Source organism: Rhinopithecus bieti, unplaced genomic scaffold (genome assembly GCF_001698545.2).
Source record: "Rhinopithecus bieti isolate Rb0 unplaced genomic scaffold, ASM169854v2 scaffold_31940, whole genome shotgun sequence".
In the NCBI taxonomy this organism is placed as follows: Eukaryota; Metazoa; Chordata; class Mammalia; order Primates; family Cercopithecidae; genus Rhinopithecus; species Rhinopithecus bieti.
Genome location: NW_016813570.1, coordinates 376,468 through 398,307, shown reverse-complemented (window position 1 = coordinate 398,307; position 21,840 = coordinate 376,468). Strand labels below are relative to the sequence as shown.

At 49.1% G+C, this 21,840-nt stretch overlaps 1 protein-coding gene across 2 annotated transcripts in view; it reads left to right on the top strand.

Annotated features, from left to right (window-relative positions):
- GSG1L (GSG1 like) overlaps nucleotides 1-21,840 on the top strand; it is a 169,238-nt gene that overhangs the window by 97,762 nt on the left and 49,636 nt on the right. For both annotated transcript variants that reach the window (XM_017848634.1, XM_017848635.1), the window contains exon 3: nucleotides 20,237-20,348. In XM_017848634.1, coding sequence (XP_017704123.1) covers nucleotides 20,237-20,348 — 112 coding nt within the window. The remainder of the gene's footprint in view (nucleotides 1-20,236; nucleotides 20,349-21,840) is intronic.

Below are 21,840 nucleotides of genomic sequence, written 5' to 3'. Positions count from 1 at the left end.
GGCACTCTCTCCTCTGCCCCTGGGCCAGGGTGGGCCACTGGTGGGGAATGCAGGGGGGTTGGCGTGAGCTGCATTCCTCAGCCTGAACCCTCTAATAAATGCTCCATTGTAAGTCTAGAAAAGTGAAAGTGAGGGCTGGGTTCGGTAGTTCACGCTTGTAATCCCAGCACTTTGGGAGGCCAAGGCGGGAGGATCACCTGAGGTCAGGAGTTCGACACCAGCCTGACCAACATGGTGAAACCCTGATTCTACTAAAAATACATAAATTATCCTGGTGTGGTGGCACAAGTCTGTAGTCCCAGCTACTTGGAAGGCTGAGGCAGGAAAATGACTTGAACCTGGTGGGGCGGAGGTTGAAGTGAGCCAAGATCGCACCGCTGCACTCCAGCCTAGGTGACTGAGCAAGACTCTGTCTTGAAAAAATAAAAAAAGAAAACTGAAAATGAGAGCCTGCATTTGGGTAGGGGTGGAGGGCAGATTGCTCAGGAGTGGATCCTGGCCTCAACACCAGGTGTGTGGCTTTGGCCAAATTCTCCATTTTCCCTGAGCCTCAGTTCTTTACCCCTTCTCCAAAGTGGGATAATAGTCAGACCACGGTGGGATTGTGGAGATTGAAGAAGTGAGCACATATAAAGTGCCCAGCACTGTGCTTGGTACATGGTTGGTTCTGAGGATGACGACTGTAACAGAATTGGTAACATCGTGGCAGCTCTGAGACTTTCATGGTATTTAAGTATGTAATCATTTGGTATTACAGTGACATGGTAGGTAGTTCATGTAATGGGAGAGGGGGTGTGGACAAGGTCAGTTACAGAAAGGGAAGGATGTATCTGTATGTGGGAGGACAGAGAGAGAGTGGCAGAGAGATATACAGGACATACAGAGATATACAGAGAGGCAGAGAGATATACAGAGAAAAACAGAGGTGGAAATCGAAAGAGACACAGGAAGGCAGAACTAGACAGAGCGACACCCAGAGAGAAACAGAAACTAAGAGTGTATTTGGCCAGGTGCGTTGGCTCACACCTGTAATCCCAGTACTTTGGGAGGCCGAGGTGGGAGGATCAGTTGAGCTCAGGAGTTTGAGACCAGCCTGGGCAACATAGTGAGACCCCATCTCTAAAAACATAAAATAAAAAATTAGCCAGGCATAGTGGTGTGCACCTGTGGTCATAGCTGCTCAAGAGGCTGAGACAGGAGTATCACTTGGGAAGTTTGAGGCTGCAGTGAGCCGTGATTGCACCACTGCACTCCGGCCTGGGTGACAGAACAAGATTCTGTCTCAAAAAGAGAAAAGAAAAGAACAAAAGTGCATTTACTGCCAGTGATTAGGGCACAAACACTATATATATACACACATATACACATACACACATACACATACACAGAGAGAGAGAGAGAGAGGCGTCCCTGTCTTGTGGTTGACATTTTATCCAGTGCAGCCACTTCCACCTCCACTCCCCACCAGGGGGCAGTTGTTTGAATCCCCCAGGGGCTGAGAAGACCTGTAGGGCTCCCAGCTGGGATTGGATCTCAGGTGATGCTGGGGCAGGGGACACTCCCCAAGGTGACCAGGAGAGTATCAAGCCAAAGGAACCTGGGGGTGATTCTTAGTCAATCCAGGAAAACACACTCCAAGGTCCAGGTCAGGAGTTGGGCGACAGAGGGCCAGAAGCCTGGTAGACCTAGAGCGCAGTGGGATTGAGGTTGGAGGAAGTAAGGGATGTCCCAGGAGATGGCTGGATTGGAGCCCAGTGTGGTCAGGAACCCAGAGTGTGGGGGTGAGTTGGACTGGCTCACAGAAGAATGCTTGGGGCTGGTGCCATCTTGGTCTCAGACACCAGACATCACAGCTGATCCCAAGTCTAAGGGGACCTCACAGAACAAACCTGTCTCCCAAACCAAACCCTGAGCCTTGTGGCAGGGACCGTATTCTGTTCATCTCTGTGTTTCTGGAGCCCAGTAGGACTCAGTGGGAGCCTCTGTGGATGTTTTCAGATGAAGGCATTGCTGGGGAGAGTTGTGGTGTTGGAGGCGGCCCCCACACATGGGCTGGGCTCCTTCCTGCAGGTCGGAATGCAGCCAGCAGGGAGGGCCCTGGACCTGGAGAGCAGGGTTTCATCCTCAGCTTTGTAGGCTGATGTCCCGAGCTTTCCTGAGAGTTCACACGAGGGCTTTGCAATCCCCACTTTGCTGCATCAAAGCCTGTTGGGTCTCATGTCTGGATTCTGGTTGTCTCATATCCAAGGGGTGGAAACTTGTTCAATCTGAGGCAAAACCTTGTTTTTCTAAAGGTCATTCTGTAATTTCATCTCTCAGTATTTCTCTTGGTGGCTGCAGGTGGGCACAGGGGAGAGCAGCCACCTTTGAGAAGATTAAGTCCAGTTGATGACTTTAGTTTCTGGGGATTTTGCTGAGAACTGCAGGGATGTGGCTTTCTTAGGAGAGAGGCAGTGAAGGGCTATGTTGAGCCCAGCCTCTGCCTGTCTCCATGTCATCTCCATGCCATAGTGTTCGTGGTGGATTTCCATGCTTTTTGTCTTGATAGCATCCGTTTTTCCTTCTTCAGCGTAGAACACAATGATTTTCCTTTGAAAACCATCTCTTTTCCACTCTCACGCAATGTTTACTGCACCACATCTCACTGCAGAGGTGGCCCCACAGCCTGGCCAATCAAAGCATTCCATCTCCTTGCCCACAATGATTGGTTCAGGGATGAGCATGTGATACAAATCAAGGCAAAGAGATTCAGTTCTAGGATGTTTGTAGCAACTGCTGGAACACCAGAAATGCTCTTTTTAATGATGAGAAGATGTAAGCTGAGAGCTGATGGATTCAACATATGGAGGGAATGTGCCAGAGAATGAGGCCAACAGATAGCGGTGCTTGAGAGAGGAAGCATGTGACCTCATCATATGAACACCTGGATCATGCTCTGTATAATGCCAAATGATCCATACACCTTTCCATTACATGAATTAATTTATTTCCTCCATTTAAAAACCCAGTGTGAACTATATAGTCACCACTTGTGACTATGAGTCCTATCACAACTGGGATAGGCTTAGCCACAAAGTGCTGTGGGTCTTCAATGAGGGTTGGTAGGAGGAGCAGAGCCAGGGCCACAGGAACTCCTTGGGCTCTTGGATCTCTTTCTCCTGCCCCAATATAAGGAGCTTGAGCTCTCTTTTGGCTGTCATCTCTAAATATGACAGTTCCCTGAGCTAAGTCAGGCCTTTGGGCCTGGGATCCCCTGTTGCCAAGCCCAACTGTACCTCTGGGATATCAGTGGCACATTTAGTAAGTGTTGGAGTTGGCAGAAATAAATTCAAATTACAATAAATGTAACTGGGTTAAATTCATCAGTTAAAAATTAGAACTCTTGGATTATAGAAATAAAAACAGCAAGATCCAACCATACAAGAGGCACATTTGAAAATACATAGAAAGGTGAAAGAGAGAAGAATGGGAAAAGATATACCTGAAAAAAATGAACCAAATAAAGCTGGGTTAACAGTTTTGTTCTCTGATTCAATAGAATTTTTTTTCTTGTAAAAATACATAGAAAGGTGGAAGACAGAAGAATGGGAAAAGATATACCTGAAAAAATGAACCAAATAAAGCTGGGTTAATGGTTTTGTTCTCTGATTCAATAGAATTTTTTTCTTGTAAAAATAGAACACTTCACAAATTTGCATGTTAACCTTCCATAAGGGTCATGCTGATCTTCCCTGTATCATCCCAATTTTAATGTATATGCTGTTGAAATGAGCACTGAGTATAATTTAAGACCAAAAATTATAAGGAAGCAAATGAGGAAATTATAGGCGGGTAAAAAGAATAACAAAACAGGAAAAAAATATATCCGTCATAAGCATATATTTTCCTAACAACAAAAACTTTATAACAAGCAATAACTGGCAGAACCTCAGGAAGAAATAGATAAATCAGCAATGACAGAGACTTTTTAACATACACACACATCTCAGAAACTAATGGAGAAACAGACAAAAAAAGTGAGCTGAGCTACTGAACAATACAATGAATAAGTTTCAATTATTAACTATATATATAACTCTATTTCTTCTCACAAAACACTAGGGAATATATGTTTATTTCAAGCACACACATATAGAACATACAATATGTTGGAGTCAGGAATTGGACTCAGCTTGCTCTGTTTTCAAAGCTCTATATTATTCTGCATCATATGTGTGTCTGCGTGTATGGGGAGCGTAGGTGTTGGTAAAGAGAAACTGACTGCAGCCAGGCTGGGGTTCAATGTTTGGGAGACTACTGTCAGGTGGGGTAGTTAGGTGTCAAGACCAAATGCATGGCCTGGTTTGGGCCATGGGCATGGCTCCCCCAGCAGACCCAGGAGGAAAGCAGCCAGCCCCAGAGCCATTTTGCCTGCCTTGGTCAGGCCTGGCCCAGAGCCCACTTCTGTGTGTTTGCAAATGTGTAACAATATTGCCATGGCCTTAGCAACTTGAAACAACACACATTTCTTAGCTCACAGTTCTGTGAATCAGCAGTCCTGGCCTGGCTTAAGTGGGTGCTCTGCACTAGACTGCAGTCAGGGTGTTGGCCAGAGCTGAGTTCCCCTTTAGAATCCATCTAAGGGAAGGATCTGTTTGAAGATCACCTGGTTGTTTGGAGATTTCGGCTCCTTTTGGTTTCTTTCAGGGCTTCAGTTTCTTGCTGGCTGATGGCTGGAGACCACCCTTAGCTCAAGGAGGTCACCTTCACTTCCTTGCCTTGTGGACCTCAAATGTGGCTACTTACTTCATTAAGTCATCAAGAGGGACAGCTTCCTTGCAAGAGAAGTGTCACAATCTTATGTAACATAGTCATGTACAGCCTGTTACCACTGCCATATGTTATTGATTATTGCAATTAAGGGGAAAGAATTACACCAGGGCATGGCATCACCTTAGAGTGAAGTTGTCCTCATTCTTCATAACCTTAATAAATGGTAGCTTGGCAGGCTTGGCAGACAGTGCCCTGTGACTGGAAAGCTGAATGGTGTGCAACCCGTCCACTTGGATTGGGTCGCATCTGAGAGTCAAGATGATTCGGCCATTGGCTTCTCTTGGCTTGAGGGTCTCTGGCTCGTCAGAGTGGATGAGTCTGCCCTGGCATTTCTGAAGCCCAAGGAATATGGCCTCCAGATTGCCACAGTCACCCTTGTGGAAGGGACTGGAATCTGAGCCCTGAGATAGTAACAAATAACAAGACATGGGTTTCTGGGGGAAGAATGGCTCAAGCCGTGGAAATAGTGTGTGCAAAGGCCCTGGGGCAGGAATATGCTTTGGGGTATGCAAGGGACAAGAAGGAGGCCAGAGAGGGAAAGAGGGGCGGGAAGTGGGGTCAGGGATGGAGATGCAGATTTCCATGGCCATGGCTAAATCTATCAGTGCACTACTGGTAGACTTTTAGGGTGTTTCCAATCCTCTGCTATAGTGAATACCCTTGTCCATAAATTTTGCCCACACTTGCAAATATGTCTGAGGGTAAATTCCTAGAGGTGGAATTGCTAGGTCAAAAGGAAAGTGCATTTCAGTTTGGACAGCCATTGCCAAATTCACCCTCCTTCCCTCCCAGACCTGACACTCCCACTGGCCCTTTCTCTTTTTTTTTAATTTTTAATTTTTTTTGAAATGGAGTCTCACTGTCACCCAGGCTGGAGCACATTGGCATGATCTCAACTCACTGCAACCTCCGCCTCCTGGATTCAAGTGATTCTCGTGCCTCAGCCTCCTGAGTAGCTAGGATTTCAGGTGCATACCACCACGCCTGGCTAATTTTTGTATTATTATTATTATTTTTTAAATAGAGATGGGGTTTCACTATTTTGGCCAGGCTGGTCTCAAACTCCTGACCTCAGGTGATCCACCTGCCTCATCCTCCCAGAGTGCTGGGATTACAGACATAAGCCACCATGCCCAGCCTCCCACTGGCGCTTTCTGAGGGTCCTCCATGCCTGTGACTTCCTTGGTCCCTGCCTAGGCTGGCGTCCTGTCCTGGTTTCACACAGAAGAGCTGCTCCTGTCTCCCTGGACTCCCAGCCCCTCCCTGCAGAAGGTTGTTCAGTGCTGCAGATGGCTGGGAAGTCTAAGAGCCCCTAAGGGGACACTTTCCCTTGATGGAAATTCTCCACATTGGGAAAATTCTCCCCACCAACTGTCTTTTCCATGTGCTTTTCCCAGGATCAGAAACTCCCCAATGGCTATTCTGAGACAATGTGTGAGTTTGCATTTACCCACAATTTGTCTCTGGGAAGGTGGAGGGCTGGCAGACTCTGCCAGAGGACAGAGAACAGAGAACACCTTGTCTGGAATGGGGAGCAGCTGTCCCCTAGTTACTGCCTATGTGATATTGCGGGGGATGGAAAGGCTGGGGGCTTCCGGACCTGCTGAGGTAGAGGCTATGTGAGAGTCAATCAGCATTTACTGAGCACCTGCCATGTGGCTCCTGTACCTCTTCCTGCCTGACCAGTCCTGGTTCAGGAAAAGGGCAGGGCTGAGCCTGTGTGAGCCTGTGACCTGGGGTCTCTGTGGCTTCACACCTGAGCCTGGTCAGGGCAGGCAGGTGCAGACTTGGGGAGCCTCAGCCCAGGCTGCTTACCCAGGGCCTCCTTAGAGCCACGCCTTCCTCTGGAGCCCTCCCCTCTCTTGCCTCTGTTCCTCAGCAGCTTGCAAAACCAGCTAAGCCTTAATCTCTGATGGTTGAAGGGGTCTCCTAGTCCTAAACCCAGCTCTGAGCCGGAGGTAGCCCCTGCTGGGAGCACCTCCCAGAGTCACAGGCCTTCCTCAGAAGACAGGCAGGATGGCTGGGTGTGGCAGCTCACATCTGTAATACCAGCACTTTGAGAGGCAGAGCTGGGAGAAATGCTTGAGGCCAAGAGTTCCAGATAAGCCTGGCCAACACAGCAAGATCCTGTTTCTGCGCAAAAATGAAAAAAATTAGCTGGGCATGGTGGTGCACGCCTGTGGTCTCAGCTACTCGGGAAGCTGAGATGGGAGGATCACCTGAGCCCAGGAGTTTGAGGCTGCAGTGAGCTATGATCGTGCTACTGCACTCCAGCCTGAGTGACAGAGTGAGATTCTAACTATCAAAAGAAAAACAGTAAATAAAATAAATAAAGATGGATAGAAAACCAGCTCCTGCTCAAGGAATGTAACAGGTAAGAATAACTGATGGTCTTTAGCAGGGACTCCAGGGCCAGTGGGAGCAAAGACAGTGATGCCTGGGCCAGGCAGTGAGATGCATGAGATACCCTGGGCTGCCAGGGCCCTGCCCTCTCTGCCCCTAGATTTGCCTGACCCTGGGCAATCTCACAGCTGCTTACCCTGATGGAGCTCTTAGCACCCGCCGGAGGGTGGACTGGGGCATGGTGCCGAGACCCCCCTCCACGCTTCTGCATGACCTCGCTCCAGTTTCGTCCGCCTGTCACTCTGGCCATATATGGCCTGGGTCCCAATCTTGAAGGCTTCGCATCTTGGATCCTGTCCCAGAACAGAGGTGGGCCTCGCAGAGCCAGACACTATCGTGGAAGGTGTCTGGGCCCCTCTATGAGCGCCCCCTAGAGCCAGAAGTCAGGAGAAGACCAAGGGCCTGCAGAGAGGTGGAGCCAGCACGCACTTCCAAATGGAATAATGCTGACGGTGTCACTCCTACTCCTCCCACAGCTCAAGACCATCTTGGGGCTCCTCATAGCAACAGTCCCACCTCTCACCCCCCTCCTAACCTTCTCACTCCTTCCCTGCCCTGGGTCTGAAACTGTGAACTCACTTGGTCTCTTCCTGCCTCACCATTCTCTCCATCTGGGGCTCTCTCCCTCCAGACACTTCATAGTTTTCAGGTCTCAGCTTAAATGTCATGTTCTCAGGGAGGCTCACCCTGACTTCCATGGCTAAACTAACGGACTCACTCATTACCTTCCATATCCCCTTCTTTGCCTTCATAGCATTTATTAGACTATGAATTTTAAAAGGTATTTTTATTGATTTGTTTTTGTAGAGATGGGGTCTCACTATGTTGCCCAGGCTAGGTTTGAATTCCTGGCCTTAAGCGATCCTCCTGCCTTGGCCTCCCAAATTGCTGGGATTACAGGCATGAGACACTGTGCCTGGCTAAACTCTGAATTTTTAAATGTGTGCGTTTATTTCCCATTTTCCTTCATAAAACTGCCAGCTCCTTGAAGGCAGGGGCCTTTTTGTCTTATATACTCCTTTATTTCCTGAACCATGAAGACAGCCTGTCATCCAGAAAGTGCTTAATAAACAATTTGCTGAATGAATGAATGAGTGGAAGAGACTGTGATGGAATGATAAAACACCTGGGCTTGGAGTTGGGCAGACCTGGATTCAGATACACCCCTTTCTTGCTGTGTTACCCTGGGTGAGTTGATTTACCTCTCTGAGCTTTACACTCTCATTTGTCAAGTAGGGTGTAATGAAACCTAGCCTTCCTGGGTTAAGGCAAGGATTACATAGGACAAGGGATGGTCCAGTGCTTTACAAACTGTAAAGTGCCTGGGGTAAAGAGAGGCTGTCAATTTTGGCTCTCTGGACGTTTGTCAAGGTGACCACTCATCCTCTCATTTTCTTAGTGCACAGGCAGCTTTCTTAGTTCCTGGCCAGTGAAACTAATTGGATGGAATCCCAGTGTCGCCGCAGGGAAGTGTGGAAGCTCAGAGCACTTAAAACTTAACTGGCCAGAAGAGTTGGATTTGCATTTCAGGGAACGAGACCAGAGGGATGGAAGGTAGTGCTGGGAGGAATGTTCTCGAGGTGGCTTGCAAAGGGCTCAGTTCTATGCTGAGGCACAAAGACTGAGCTGGCGGGAGGTGAGCTGGGGCCTGACACTGCAGGTGTAGACCGGTCACAGGCGTCTCTGCCGATCAGGGCCCTCTGAGAGCAAAACAGGAGGAGAAGGGGAGGCCCACCATGGAGTCGTGAATACAGTGACTATTCCTGCTTGTCACTTGGGGAGATTTAACTAGATGTCTTGGAGAGGGGGTAGGGAGAGAGAGGCAGACACAGAACAGTGGCAGACAGACAGCAAGAGACAAAAGCAAGAGAGATGGAGAGAAAGAAGATGGGAGGGGGAGTCCACCCAGTGTCTCCCATGAGCGCAAACCACAGAAGGAAATTAAGACAGGCTTCCCCGGGATGCTGCACACTCCCCATTGATCTCAGAGAACCCCTTGCTTTTCATTTTCTTGTAGAGACGGGGTTTCCCGATGTTGCCCAGGCTGGTCTTGAACCCCTGGCGTCAAGTGATCCTCCTGCCTCAGCCTCCCAAAATGCTGGGATTACAGGAGTGAACCATCGCACCTGGTCCCGCACACCTTCCTTCCTTCCTTCCTTCCTTCCTTCCTTCCTTCCTTCCTTCCTTCCTTCCTTCCTCCCTTCCTTCCTCCCTCCTTCCTTCCTTCCTTCCTTCCTTCCTTCTTTCTTTCTTTCTTTCTTTCTTTCTTTCTTTCTTTCTTTCTTTCTTCTTTCTTCTTTCTTTCTTTCTTTGATGGAGTCTTGCTCTGTTGCCCAGGCTGGAGTACAGTGGCATGATCTTGGCTCACCGCAACCTCCAACTCCTGGGTTCAAGAGATTCTCTTGCCTTAGCCTCCCAAGTAGCTGGGACTACAGGCGCCCACTACCATGCCCAGCTAATTTTTGTATTTTTTAGTAGACGGGGTTTCACCGTGTTGCCCAGGGTGGTCTCAAACACATGGCCTCAAATGATCTGCCTGCCTTGGCCTCCCAAAGTGCTGGGATTATAGGCATCGGCCACTGCTCCTGTCCACCCCCATGCCTTTCATTATGCAAGCATCTTGCCTCAAACAGTGTGCGTCTAGTATTCAGGAAACTTTATCCTCCACATGGGCCCCCAAAGTTGAGCCAATCCCTTCCTCTGGTGCCCAACCAAAGAGAGACCAATCTGTTGCCAGGCTGGAAGAAAGCTGGGCTTGAACTTCCAAGAGAATGGGTCTGCGCACCTATGTGGCACCTCCCTGGGGGATTCCCAGGCCTGTCAGGGACATTTTAGAGCCCACCCCCACGTTCTGATGGGAGCCTCCGCCCCACTCCTCATCCAACTCCGCATCTCTTCCACTTCATCTGTCTGCATTCTCCCCCTGCGACCGTACCACATCCACATGCCACAGGTGCAATGTTCACTTCGCATTTTCTCTAAATCACTCACTGTTTTCACAACCTAAATTCATTCAGAAAGGAACCTTCAGATCACCACCGGAAATGAAAAGCCAGTATCACTTGCAATAAATACAAAAGAACTGTCAAAAAGAAATTACCATTGTAAAAATGTTCATGAGGAGACGGGAGCGATGGCTCACGCCTATAATCCCAGCACTTTGAGAGGCTGAGGTGGGATCACTTGAGCCGAGGAGTTTGAGACCATCCTGGGCAACATAAGGAGACCCTGTCTCTACAAAAACCAAAAATATGAGCTGGGCATGGTGGCGAGCACCTGTGGTCCCAGCTACTTAGGAGGCTGAGGCAGGAGGCTCGCTTGAGCCCAGGAGTTGAAGGCTGCAGTGAGCCATGATTGTACCACTACACTCTAGACTGGGTGACAGAGCAAGACCCTTCCTGAATAATAAAATAAAATAGAAACAAAAACATTCATGAAAAATCTAAAACAGTGGATTCAATGGGGATTATTTTGTCCCCACTGTCCCTGCCCTACCCACCACAAGGATATTTGGCCAATGTTTGGAGACATTTCTGGTTTTTATGACTGGGAGTACGTGGGGATGGGGGGTGCATATTCCTGGCATCCAGTAGGTCAAGGCCAGGGATGGTGCTAAGCATCCTGGACAGCCCTGAAATCAAAGCCTTCTTTGTACCCAAATGTCAGTAGTGCTGAGGTTTAGAAATCCTGCTCTAAAATGAGCTTAAGCATCCCAGAGGGGTGAGCCCCACACTTTGGGCAGCTGTGACCTACTTAATTCCTCCTTCTCCTTCAGGCTCTGCTGAAACATTCTGCCTCAGGGAAGCCTTCCCTGACCCCCAGAACAGAGGACCCAGCTGTAGGCTCCAGCTCCAGGGGCCCCTGTACCTCCCGAGCCCTGACTCATGGCCCTCGAGGGTGATTTCTTGCTGGTATCTGCCTTTTCCACTGGAGCAGAAGCTCACAGTGGGTAGGGGCCATGTCTGTTCCATTGGTCTCTCTTTTTTTTTTTTGGAGACTGAGTCTCGTTCTGTCACCCAGGCTGGAGTACAGTGGCACAATCTTGGCTCACTGCAACCTCTCTTTCCTGAGTTCAAGCAGTTCTCCTGCCTCAGGTTCCCGAGTAGCTGGGATCACAGGCACCCGCTACCACACCCGGCTAATATTTGTATTTTAGTAGAGATGGGGTTTCACCATGTTTTCCAGGTTGGTCTCGAACTCCTGACCTCAGGTGATCCATGTGACTCTGCCTCCCAAAGTGCTGGGATTACAGGCTTGTACCACTGCGCCCGGCCCCATTGGTCTTTTTCTGCAGCCCTCAGCGCAGTGTCAGGCTTGTAGCAGATACTCAATAGCTCCATGTGGAATGAATGAATGAAGGTTGGACCAAAAAGAGATGTGGACTCTACTCCTGGACTCACCACAGCTCGCCGGGCCCTTAACCTCTCCTCAGCCCACTTTCATTCTCATCTGTGAAATGCACACCTAATGGGCCTGTTGTGGGGATCAAAGGAGAACGGGCATGAAAGTCCTCAGCAGGGGACAAGCCAGGTCATCCACCAGGGGAGGATCCCTTGCAGAGTCGGGGTCACTCCCTCATTCATCAGTTACACCATCACGATCGAGCACCCTGGGTGCCGGTTTTCCCAGGGTAATTTTTTTTTTTTTTTTTTTTTAAAGTTGAGTTCTTGCTCTGTCGCCCAGGCTGGAGTGCAGTGGTGTGATTATAGCTCATTGCAGCCTTGAACTCCTGGGCTCAAGCATGGGAATTTCTGGGGTAGAAATGTAGAAGGTAGAGATGAGATGGGCAGGATTGTAACTTAAGGGTGTGTACATCCAAGGGTGCCTTTCCCCTCTGTCCTGGATCTCATTCCCATCCAGTCACAAGCCCGAGATCTTTCTCCTTGTCCTCTCTCCATCATCCTCCAGGTGAGAGGCCCATCCTCATCTTGGGGGACCTGTGAGAGTATAAGGCCACCAAAATGGAGCTTAGTCCACGTGAAGAGGCATGTGGGGTGTCCAGGACACAAGTGGACACAGATGAACACAGGTGGACACAGGTGGGCATCAGGAGATACAGGTGACACAGGGACACAGGTGGACACAGGTGACACAGGTGGGCACAGGTGGACATCACTCTTTGAACAGCCCTCGAGGATGTGCTGGCTGTGTCCATGAGCACACGCCCAACTCGCAAAGTATCAACTGTCCACTCAGACTGGGAAAGGACCCTTTGTGGGTGCCAACTTCACCTCCCTGTGGCTCCTGGGGGATGTAATGGAAAGGGCTTGAAGTGGAGGCTGGGGGCCTTTTAGGGAAGCCCTGCTCATATCTACATAGTGCCTCTCATTCCTTCTGAGGACCAACCATCCCCACTCCTCCTCTTCGTCCCCTCCTCCTCTCCGCTTTCTTTCTCCTTTTCCTCTCCCTTCTCTCCCCTTATCCTCCCCTCCTTCTCCCCTTTTGCCTTCTAATCCCCCTCCCCATTCCCCGACCTTTACCATCCTCCCCACTCTTCTCCCCTTTCCCTCCTCCTCCTCCCATGTGTCTCACTCCCTTCCAGGCAAGCAAGTTGAGCTGATTTCCAGGTGGAAGGAGAAGAGAAGCTGTCTGCTTGATTGCGTATTCTTCTCAACCTTTTTCTTGGAACACCTGGATGTAGGCTTTTGAAATCTCGAAAGCCAAATCGGGCTCCTGTTCTCTCAGTCTTCTGGGACAGCTGTGCCCTGAGGTCATGGGTGTTTCTATTTAGTTACCTAAATGCCGGCAGCCTGTCATTAATGTCCATTAATGTCAGAAATCGTCCCACCACCAGTTTGTCCTGGGTTACCCTGGACCCACTAGGTCCTGGGGCCATGGCCTCTGGGCTCGCTCTGAACCCCACCTGGGGGATCTGATCCTATTCACTGCCGCCGGGCTGGATGGGGCAGCTGAGCTGAACAAGGCTGGTGGAAGTTCAGTAAACCCATTACTTGAAATTGGAAGGTCTCCATGAAGTGCCACCTCCGATTTGGGCCACTTCACTTTAAAAGGCAGAATTCCAACTAGAGTGACGCTAATGACTCTGGTTAATCTAAAAGGGGACCTTTGGAGAAAGGACAGATAAATTGGAATGATCTATGCAGACAAGACAAGGTTGGGGGGCACCTCAGTAACTGCTGACCCCCCAAAATGCTCCTCTCAAGAAGATACCAACCGGCTCACCCGCTCCCCCGGTCCTCAGAGGGCAGAGCAAGAAATTAGCTTAAATTGGAGCTGGAAAGATTTAGGTTATGTGTAAGGAGGAACTTTTTAAACCCTGAAATATGCTACCAAGAGAGGCTTCGGGTTCTCAAGAGAGGGTCTAAAAATAGCTTGTTCTTTAAAAATAGGTCTGGGCAAGTTTCAAACGTCAGCTCCGCTTCTCAGGGGTGGCCTTATGTGCAGGTGCACCTGGCCACGTGGGCTCCCCCAGGGCAGAGGGCACAGGGAAAAGCCAGGCTTTGGTCTCCGTTGTGACCAACATTAGCATATTTTAGATATGTTCAGATAAGGGATTTATTTTCTCCTCTGCCCCTAGTCGATTGGTGTCATGAAACACCAGTCTTTAGTTTCTCAACGTTTTTTCTTTTTCTTTTTTTTTTTCCGTGGGAGAGTTTTCTGGGGCTGATATTAATTGGGTCAGTTCCAACAGCTTCACCCAGTTGCTCCCAGTTTCCCCCAGTCCCTTGCCATTCCTGAGCCAGGGTTCTTCAGTGCCTGATGGTTTACTGGGAGGTGAGCGGTCTCAGCGGTACCCGGTGCCCCGGGGCTCCCTGCCTCCAGCATCTCAGCGCCTGGGCAAGTCCGGCCCATCCTCATCCTTGCCTGCCCTGTGGGGAGGACTGCAGCTGCTCCTCCTAGGCTCCCTGCCTCCTGCTCCTCTGCCCGCCCATTCTCAGGCCACAGCCATACTTGCCTCCTCCACCCAACCACTTTGCTCCGAAAGTTGCAATTCCTGCCCCGGGCCCTCAGGATAAAGTCCAAACTGCCTCGGATGGCTTACAATTTCCCATGGAATGTCCTTGTTTATCCTGCAGCAGCATCTCTCACCTCCCACGTGCCCCACCTAACCGCCTGTGACAGCCACACCAAACCACTTTGCCTGTGGGTTTCTCCTAGCGTGGGTTCCCCTGCCCGCTCTACCCTCCTCTTCCTCCCTCTGACCCTTCCATTCTCAGCTCCTATATCGCCTTCTCTGGGGGCCTCTTCTGACCGCCCCATCCCAGAGACCCCTGGACTTCCCCTCTTGACTGCCCTGATACCCAGAGGTGCCCAGTCTGTGTGTCTGCCTCTCCCATCCCGTGGGAGCATGGGGAGAATAGGCTGCTTGACCCCTGTAGAAAAGCCTGAAGCACAGCAGGTGCCTGACATTTGCTCAGTGACCAACTGAAGGTCAGGGGTTTCCCTTTGCAGCTCTCCTGCCCCATCTCTCTGGTTCCAGCTCCCTCCAGGTCCCCACCAACCCCTCTGCGTCTCAAGTCCCGGACATGACACGCATGCCCAGCATCTACAAGAGTATTTATTTAAACATGAGTGCTCACCGCGTGTTCTCAGTAATAACTTAGCATCTTTAATAATAAACTCTATTATAAATCAATTAATCAGCTACCTCCCTGGTATCTCAATTAAATGGAGGGTGGCATTCGCATAAAGCATCCAAATCCTGCCAAAGGGAGCCAGGCCAGAAGCAGGGGGGATCCTGGAATTGGGGTTGTCACCGCTGCTCTATGTCCTCACCCAGGGGTAGCTCCAGGTGGGAGACTGTCCCCTTGGCGGGGGGCACATGGGCTCTGGTCCACTCCCACCTTAAGGGAGGCCCAGGAACCTGCCATCCCTCTCCCCAGTGTTCAAGCAAAAGATGATTTGGGGCATCTCGGGTTGGCATTCCTGTGTGTCCTTTGGACTCAAGAGGCCCTGACAGGTGTCACCAGGCCAACTTGTCTCTCCCTACCTGAATCCCACAGCCACGTTGCCTGGGCTCACTTTAAATTCATGAGCACGGATCTCACACGACAAGCAACACTGCCGTGAGAGCCGCATGCACTTCCGCAGCGTGTTTGTGCTTCCCCACTCTCAGAAAAGACTATTTCACACACTCTCCTCACTGCTCCTCAACCCCCACTTCCCCAGTTGGCCGCCTCGCTCTCAGCTGGTGACCTTGTCTCTCGCTTGCTGGAGAGGAGGTGGGTTAATCTGCTCAAGAACTCAGATCCAGCCAGGCACAGAGGCTCCTGCCCGGATCCCAGCACTTTAGGAGACTGAGGCAGGAGGATCTCTTGAGGCCAGGAGTTCAAGACCAGCCTGGACAACATAATGAAACCCTGTCTCTACAAAAATAAAAATGTCAGCCAGGCATGGCAGCACTTGCCTATAGTCCCAGCTACTCTGGAGGCTGAGCCAGGAGGATCATTTGAGCCCAGCAGGTCGAGGCTCCAGTGAGCTTTGATGGTGCCACTACACTCCAGCCCAGGCAATGGAGTGAGAGCCTGTCTTAAAAAACAAAAAAACAAACAAAACTTGGGTCTCCCTCAGACGTTGCCCTCCTGCTCCCTTGGGTAACGCATCCCAGTTCCCATCAAAAGCCAGTCCCAATGTTTTCTAGAACCTCCTCACACCTTCTGGCTGTCTCTGGACCTTGCTTCCACAATCGCCCTCTCGCTCCCTTGTTCTGCCCGTCTCTCCCTCCCTGCCTGATCATTCTGCAGGGGCGTGGAGACATTCTCTATCTCCCATTGTTAAAATGCCTTCCCGGACAGGCACGGTGGCTCGTGCCTGTAATTCCAGAGCTTTGGGAGGCCAAGTCTGGAGTGTTGCTTGAGGCCAGGAGTTTGAAACCAGCCTGGGCAACATGGCGGGACACTGTCTGTACACACACACACACACACACACACACACACACAGACACACACACACGCACACGAAAGATAGATGTATTCTATGTATATGTTTTTAAATAAACAAATAAAATGCCTTCCTGAGCCCCAGGACCTCCCCAGTTATCACCCCATTTTCCCACTTCCCCAGGCAGCATTATGGTTTGAAAGCTTTCTCTATCATTTACCCTCCTCCTTTTCTAAACCTCTGGCAGTTGACAACTCCACACTGGTTTTCCCTCAGCTCTCCTTGGCCACTCCGCCTCAGCTTGTTGGTCCTTCCTACTCTGCTTAAGATCAGATGTTGGCTTTATCCTGGGACCCTTCTCTCTCCTCTTCCTACAGTCTCTCTCCAGGTGGCCTCTTCTAGGCACACTGTGTTATTTATCATTCACATACGATTCACGCATTGAAGTCTTCGGTTCTGACTACTCCCTGAATAGCAGACCTGGCCCTTCACCTGTACGCTTGCTATCCCTGCTTAGATAGAGAATAGGCATTTCAAGGCCGGGCACGGTGGCTCACACCTGCAATGCCAGTGCTTTGGGACCGAGGTGGGCAGATCACCTGAGGTCAGGAGTTCAAGACCAGCCTGACTAACATGATGAAACCCCATCTGTACTAAAAATACAAAAATTAGCCGGGCATAGTGGCGGGCGCCTGTAATCCCAGCTACTCAGAAGGCTGAGGCAAGAGCCTCATACAGCCTAGTGGGCCTACATAGTGAGTCTCAGGTGTACATTCTTCATTCATTCATTCAAGAAACTTCTGTGGAGCTTATTTTGTGCCCAGTGCTGTTCTAAGTGCTTTATAAATATAAGCCACTGAATCCTCATACCAGTCTATGAGGTAGATACTATTATTATCCCCATATGACAGGTGAGGAAACTGAGGCCCAGAAAGTCAACCTACCCAATGTTACAAAGCTGGTAAGTGATTGTATTAGTCAGTTCTCACATTGCTATAAAGAACTACCTGAGACTGGGTAACTTGTAAAGAAAAGAGGTTTAATTGGCTCATGGTTCTGCAGGCTGTACAGGAAGCATGGCTTGGGAGGCCTCAGGAAACTTATAATCACGACAGAGGGTGAAGGGGAAGCAGGCATGTCTTACACAACTGGAGAAGGAGGAAGAGAGTGAAGGAGGAGGTGCTACATACTTTTAAACAACCAGATATCTCAAGAGAACTCACTCGCTATCACGAGAACAGCAAGAGGGAAATCTGCCCCCATGATCCAGTCACCTCCCACCAGGCCCCTCCTCCAACACTGTGGATTACAATTCGATGGGAGATTTGGGTGGGGACACAGATCCACACCATATCAGTGACAGAGCTGGAAGCTGGGCTCTCTCTTTCACTTTCCTGGCTCTGCTTTCCTCTGGGCTCACCTTGTGATGCGCTTGACGTTGTCTCTTAATTCTCAGCCCCCCTGGACTCAACACTCCTGGACTTAACAGAATTCAGCTTCCTCATTTTGGACTAGCTGAGGGCAGGCCTAGGAGTCATGACAGCTCTTCCTGCTGTAAGTTCTGGGGAGCACCACACCCAGCCCAGCTCTGGCCCCCTTGGCCAACATCCCCCCATTTCCAGTGTTCTCCAAGGTTTCCTTGGGGCCTGGAGGAACCATACCCACCTGACCACACTGGTTGTGAATTCCATTTATAGTTTCAGGAGTTGGGAGATTCCAGAAACCACAAGGAGAGATTTACAGCTGTGAGTTTCCTGGTGTGAGTCCAAGCCAGGAAGTAATCACGGCAGCAGGAAAGCCTCATTCATTTAGTCTCCTCTAATTCAGGAGGTGCAGTAACTCACCAAAAAGTCACTTTTTAATTCAGATGAGTTGGAAATTATTCCTTCTGATGAGGATTTGTAGGACAGATGCTGGGGGTGGACCTTGCTTTACAGAATTAACATGCTTTGAAAACATAGGCAAGGGTCAGATTTTGAAGCAGAATCTTTAAAATGCAATCAGAGAGTTCCACCAAGGTATCTTTACGTGAACTGTAATTTTACTTATTGAATTTCCTTAAAGCATGGTCTTTCATATTTGGGAATAAATAGAATTTAATTTAGGAATCAATGTTTTTCTAAACTAATAGTTCAGAAAATTAATTATTTTGCCAACGGGCTAAGTCCAGCTTCTGGGTGGGAGATTTTGTATTAAAATACTGTTGTGCTTCTACTATCCCGGCATAAGGAGTGGTCCTTCTCATGAATATTCCAGCCCTCAGAAAAGGAACTGGCAGAAGACTAAGAAAGGGGTCAGCACCCTTCTGAGTGGAAACAGCTTCAATTCCAGAGAGACTCAGCACTGGGCAGTAATAAAGAGGAGAGACTTGTCCCTTCAGAAAACAGATTGTATTGTAAAGTTACAGTGATTAAAACAGTGTGGCACTGATTCAGGAACACAGAGAAAGATCAGTGGGACAGAATGACAAGTTAGGAAGTGCACCCTTGTATTTGTGGGACTTAGAATATGGTATAAAAGTGTCCCTTAAAATCAGCAGAGGAAATACAAAAATTAGCCAGGTGTGGTGGTGCATGCTTGTAGTCCCAGCTACTTAGGAAGCTGAGGTGGGAGGATCACCTGAGCCTGGGAGGTGGAGCTTGCAGTGAGCCCACATGGAGCCACTGCACTCCAGCGTGGGTGACAGAGCGAGACTCGGTCTCAAAAAAAAAAAAGTTTATTAATTTTTTAAAAAAATGTAATCTATGCAGCAGACAGGATTAATATTCAGAACATACAAAGAATTCCTGCCAATTGATAAGGAAAAGATTTTAAAACAAAAGAAAATTGGCAAAAGATACAGACATTCAAAGAAGAAGAAATAGAAGTGGTTAATAAATGTGAAAAATGCTCAAGCTCACTAGTACTAAGAGAAATATGACAGGCTTTTGGGGAACCCTTTCTCCCATTAGCAGCCAGGCAATTCTCTCTCCTCTGTCTTAAAAGAGTGGAAGGTCTACAAAACACTGAGAAAATAATGGTCCCCCAACCCCAGCAAAAGCCTACTCTACAGCTGGCTCTTCTTACTAGATGGGGGAAAATGCTTTAAATATAAACAATTTAGCCTCTAATCCCAGCACTTGGGGAGGCTGATGTGGGAGGATTTCTTGATCCCAGAAGTTTGAGATCAGCCTGAGCAGCATAGCAAGACCCCCATTTCTACAAAAACGAAAATACAAAAAATTGGCCTGGCATAGTGGCATGCACCTGTAGTCCCAGCTACTTAGGAGGCTGAGATGGAAGGATCACTTAAGCCCAGGAGGTTGAGGCTGCAGTGAGCTATGATCATGCCAGCCTAGGCAACAGGCTAAAAACAAAAAAATCCATGAAGTTGATTTCATGACTCACTAAGACTTGTGGGCTAAATCTGCACCAATGCCTGTTTTTGTAAATAAAGTTTTATTGGAATACAGCCATGCTCACTCATTTCTGTATTGTCTGCAGCTCCTCTGGTGCTACAACAGCAGAGTTGAGTAGCTCCAACAGAGACCACGTGGCCCACGGAACCTGAAATATTTGCTTCCCTGGCCCTTTACAGAGAGTTCGCTGACCTATACACAGATCTGACTCTGCATCTCCTTTGCTTAAATTTTTTTCAGGGCTCCCCTTTGCCTTCTGGCCCAGACTCAAGCCCCTTAGTCTGACTTAGAAAACCACTAACCTCTGGGCCAGAAGTGATGGCTCATGCATGTAATCCCAGCACTTTGGGAGGCCAAGGCAGGAGGATCACTTGAGCTCAGGAGTTTGAGACCAACCTGGACAACATAGTGAGACCTCATCCTTACACAAAGTTTTTAAAATTAGCCAGACATTGTGGTGCACAGCTGTAGTCCCAGCTACTCAGGCAGTTGGGGTAGGAGAATTGCTTTAGCCCAAGAGTTGGAGGCTGCAGTGAGCTATGATCGTGCCACTGCACTTCAGCCTGGCAACAGAGCAAGACCCTGTCTTAAAAATACAAAGAAAGAAAGAAAAGAGAACTACCCCGTCTGGCCTCCCAAGCTGTTCCTGCTGACCTCCCTTACCCAGGGGTCCCTGTTCTCCACAGTGATCATAGGCAGGCAGGCAGCAGAGAGGCTGTGGGTGTGTGGACACAAAGCCCTTCCTTACTTCCTGACGCTTTTCTCTGCTCTCTGCCCCGCAGGACTCCTGGGAATGGTCGCCCACATGATGTACACACAAGTGTTCCAGGTCACCGTAAGCCTCGGCCCTGAAGACTGGAGACCCCATTCCTGGGATTACGGGTGGTCCTTCTGGTAAGTGGCTTTAACCTTCAGGACAATAGCAGCTTCAGGCACCAGAGGCCCAAGGCGTGCTGGGACTTCAGTAGCTCAGCCCAGTGGGGTGGGGTGGTGGGAGAAATGGGGAGAGTTGGAGGGACTGCAGTCCAAAGGCACTTTGAGACCCCAAGGCAGAGACTGGCAAACTAGGGCCTGTGGGTCAAATCTGGCCCACCACCTGTTTATATGCAGCCCTCAAGCTAAGGATAGCTTTTGGATTTTTAAATGCTAAGAAAATAAATCAAAGGAAGAGGAATGCTGTTTTGTGACATGTGAAAATTACATGAAATTCAAATTTCAATGTCCATAAATAAGGTTTTCTTGGAACACAGCTACTGTCATTGTTTTGTATTATCCATGGCTGCTTTAACACTGAGATGGCAGCACTGGGCGGTGGTGACAGAGACTGAATGGCTCACAAAGTCGAAAATACTTACTCTCTGGCCCTCTGCCTACCCCTGCCTAAGAGGCATGCTATGGAAGGTTGGAGATGGAAGCTGGCAAGACCTGAAGTTAGATGAGCTGTGGAGGGTTCTGGGTGGTCCTATGGAGTAGGTGGACTCCAGTGAGAGGCTCTGAATACAGGGAACAGGTCAGCACCTCAAAGCGGGGTGTGCGTATGAAAGGCATGATTAGTCAGGGTTCTTCTGCTTACCAGTGATAGAATCCCAAGCTTAAGTGAACAAGGGGTATTCATTTGTTTGTGTAACTGGAAAGTCCAGGTGGAACAGTTAAGGTGCTCTGGGTTGTAACAGAAAAACCTACTCACATCAGTCTAAGTAAGGAGATATCATACATTGGTTCATGGAAAGGACAAGCATAGCTATGGTGTGGACTTCAGGACATGTTTGATCCAGAGTCACTGAGGTCAGAAGGGCTGAGTTCTCTTCCTCTGTGTAGTCATCTGAGCTTGACGCCCTCCACGTGTTTACTTTGTTGCTGGGCTGGCTTCCCTGTTGGGGAGAGCTCTTCCTAAGGCTGGGTAAATCCTCCTTCCCTTGTAGGAGAGAAAGGGCTTCTTGTTCTCCAATATTGACTAGAGTCCCAAACTTCCCTCTGGTGGGCTTAGGTCATGTTCTCTCTCCTTAATCATTGCCACAGCTGGGGGAATGTCATGAGCTTATTCCCTTAGCTTGACCAAGCCCACCTCTGGAGCTAAGAATGAGTCAAAACCTCTCAAATGGTGACTGGATGGAATAGATGCTGTGTGAGATACCACAAAGTCTGCTTCAGGCACAGCTGCATCCAGGTGACCAGATTTCATCTGGAACCCAGTCATGCCCTCTCCTTATCTTGTCTCTCTCTTGTCTCTCTTCCCTTTGAATTAGCGTTGGCTTCATTCTCAGCTTTTCCCCCAATGCTAGCAAAGATGTTAGCAAAGATGATCACAACACACAGACCAGGCTTCCTTTTTTTTTTTTTTTTTTTTTTTTTTTTTTTTTTTTTTTTGACAAAGTCTCTGCTCTGT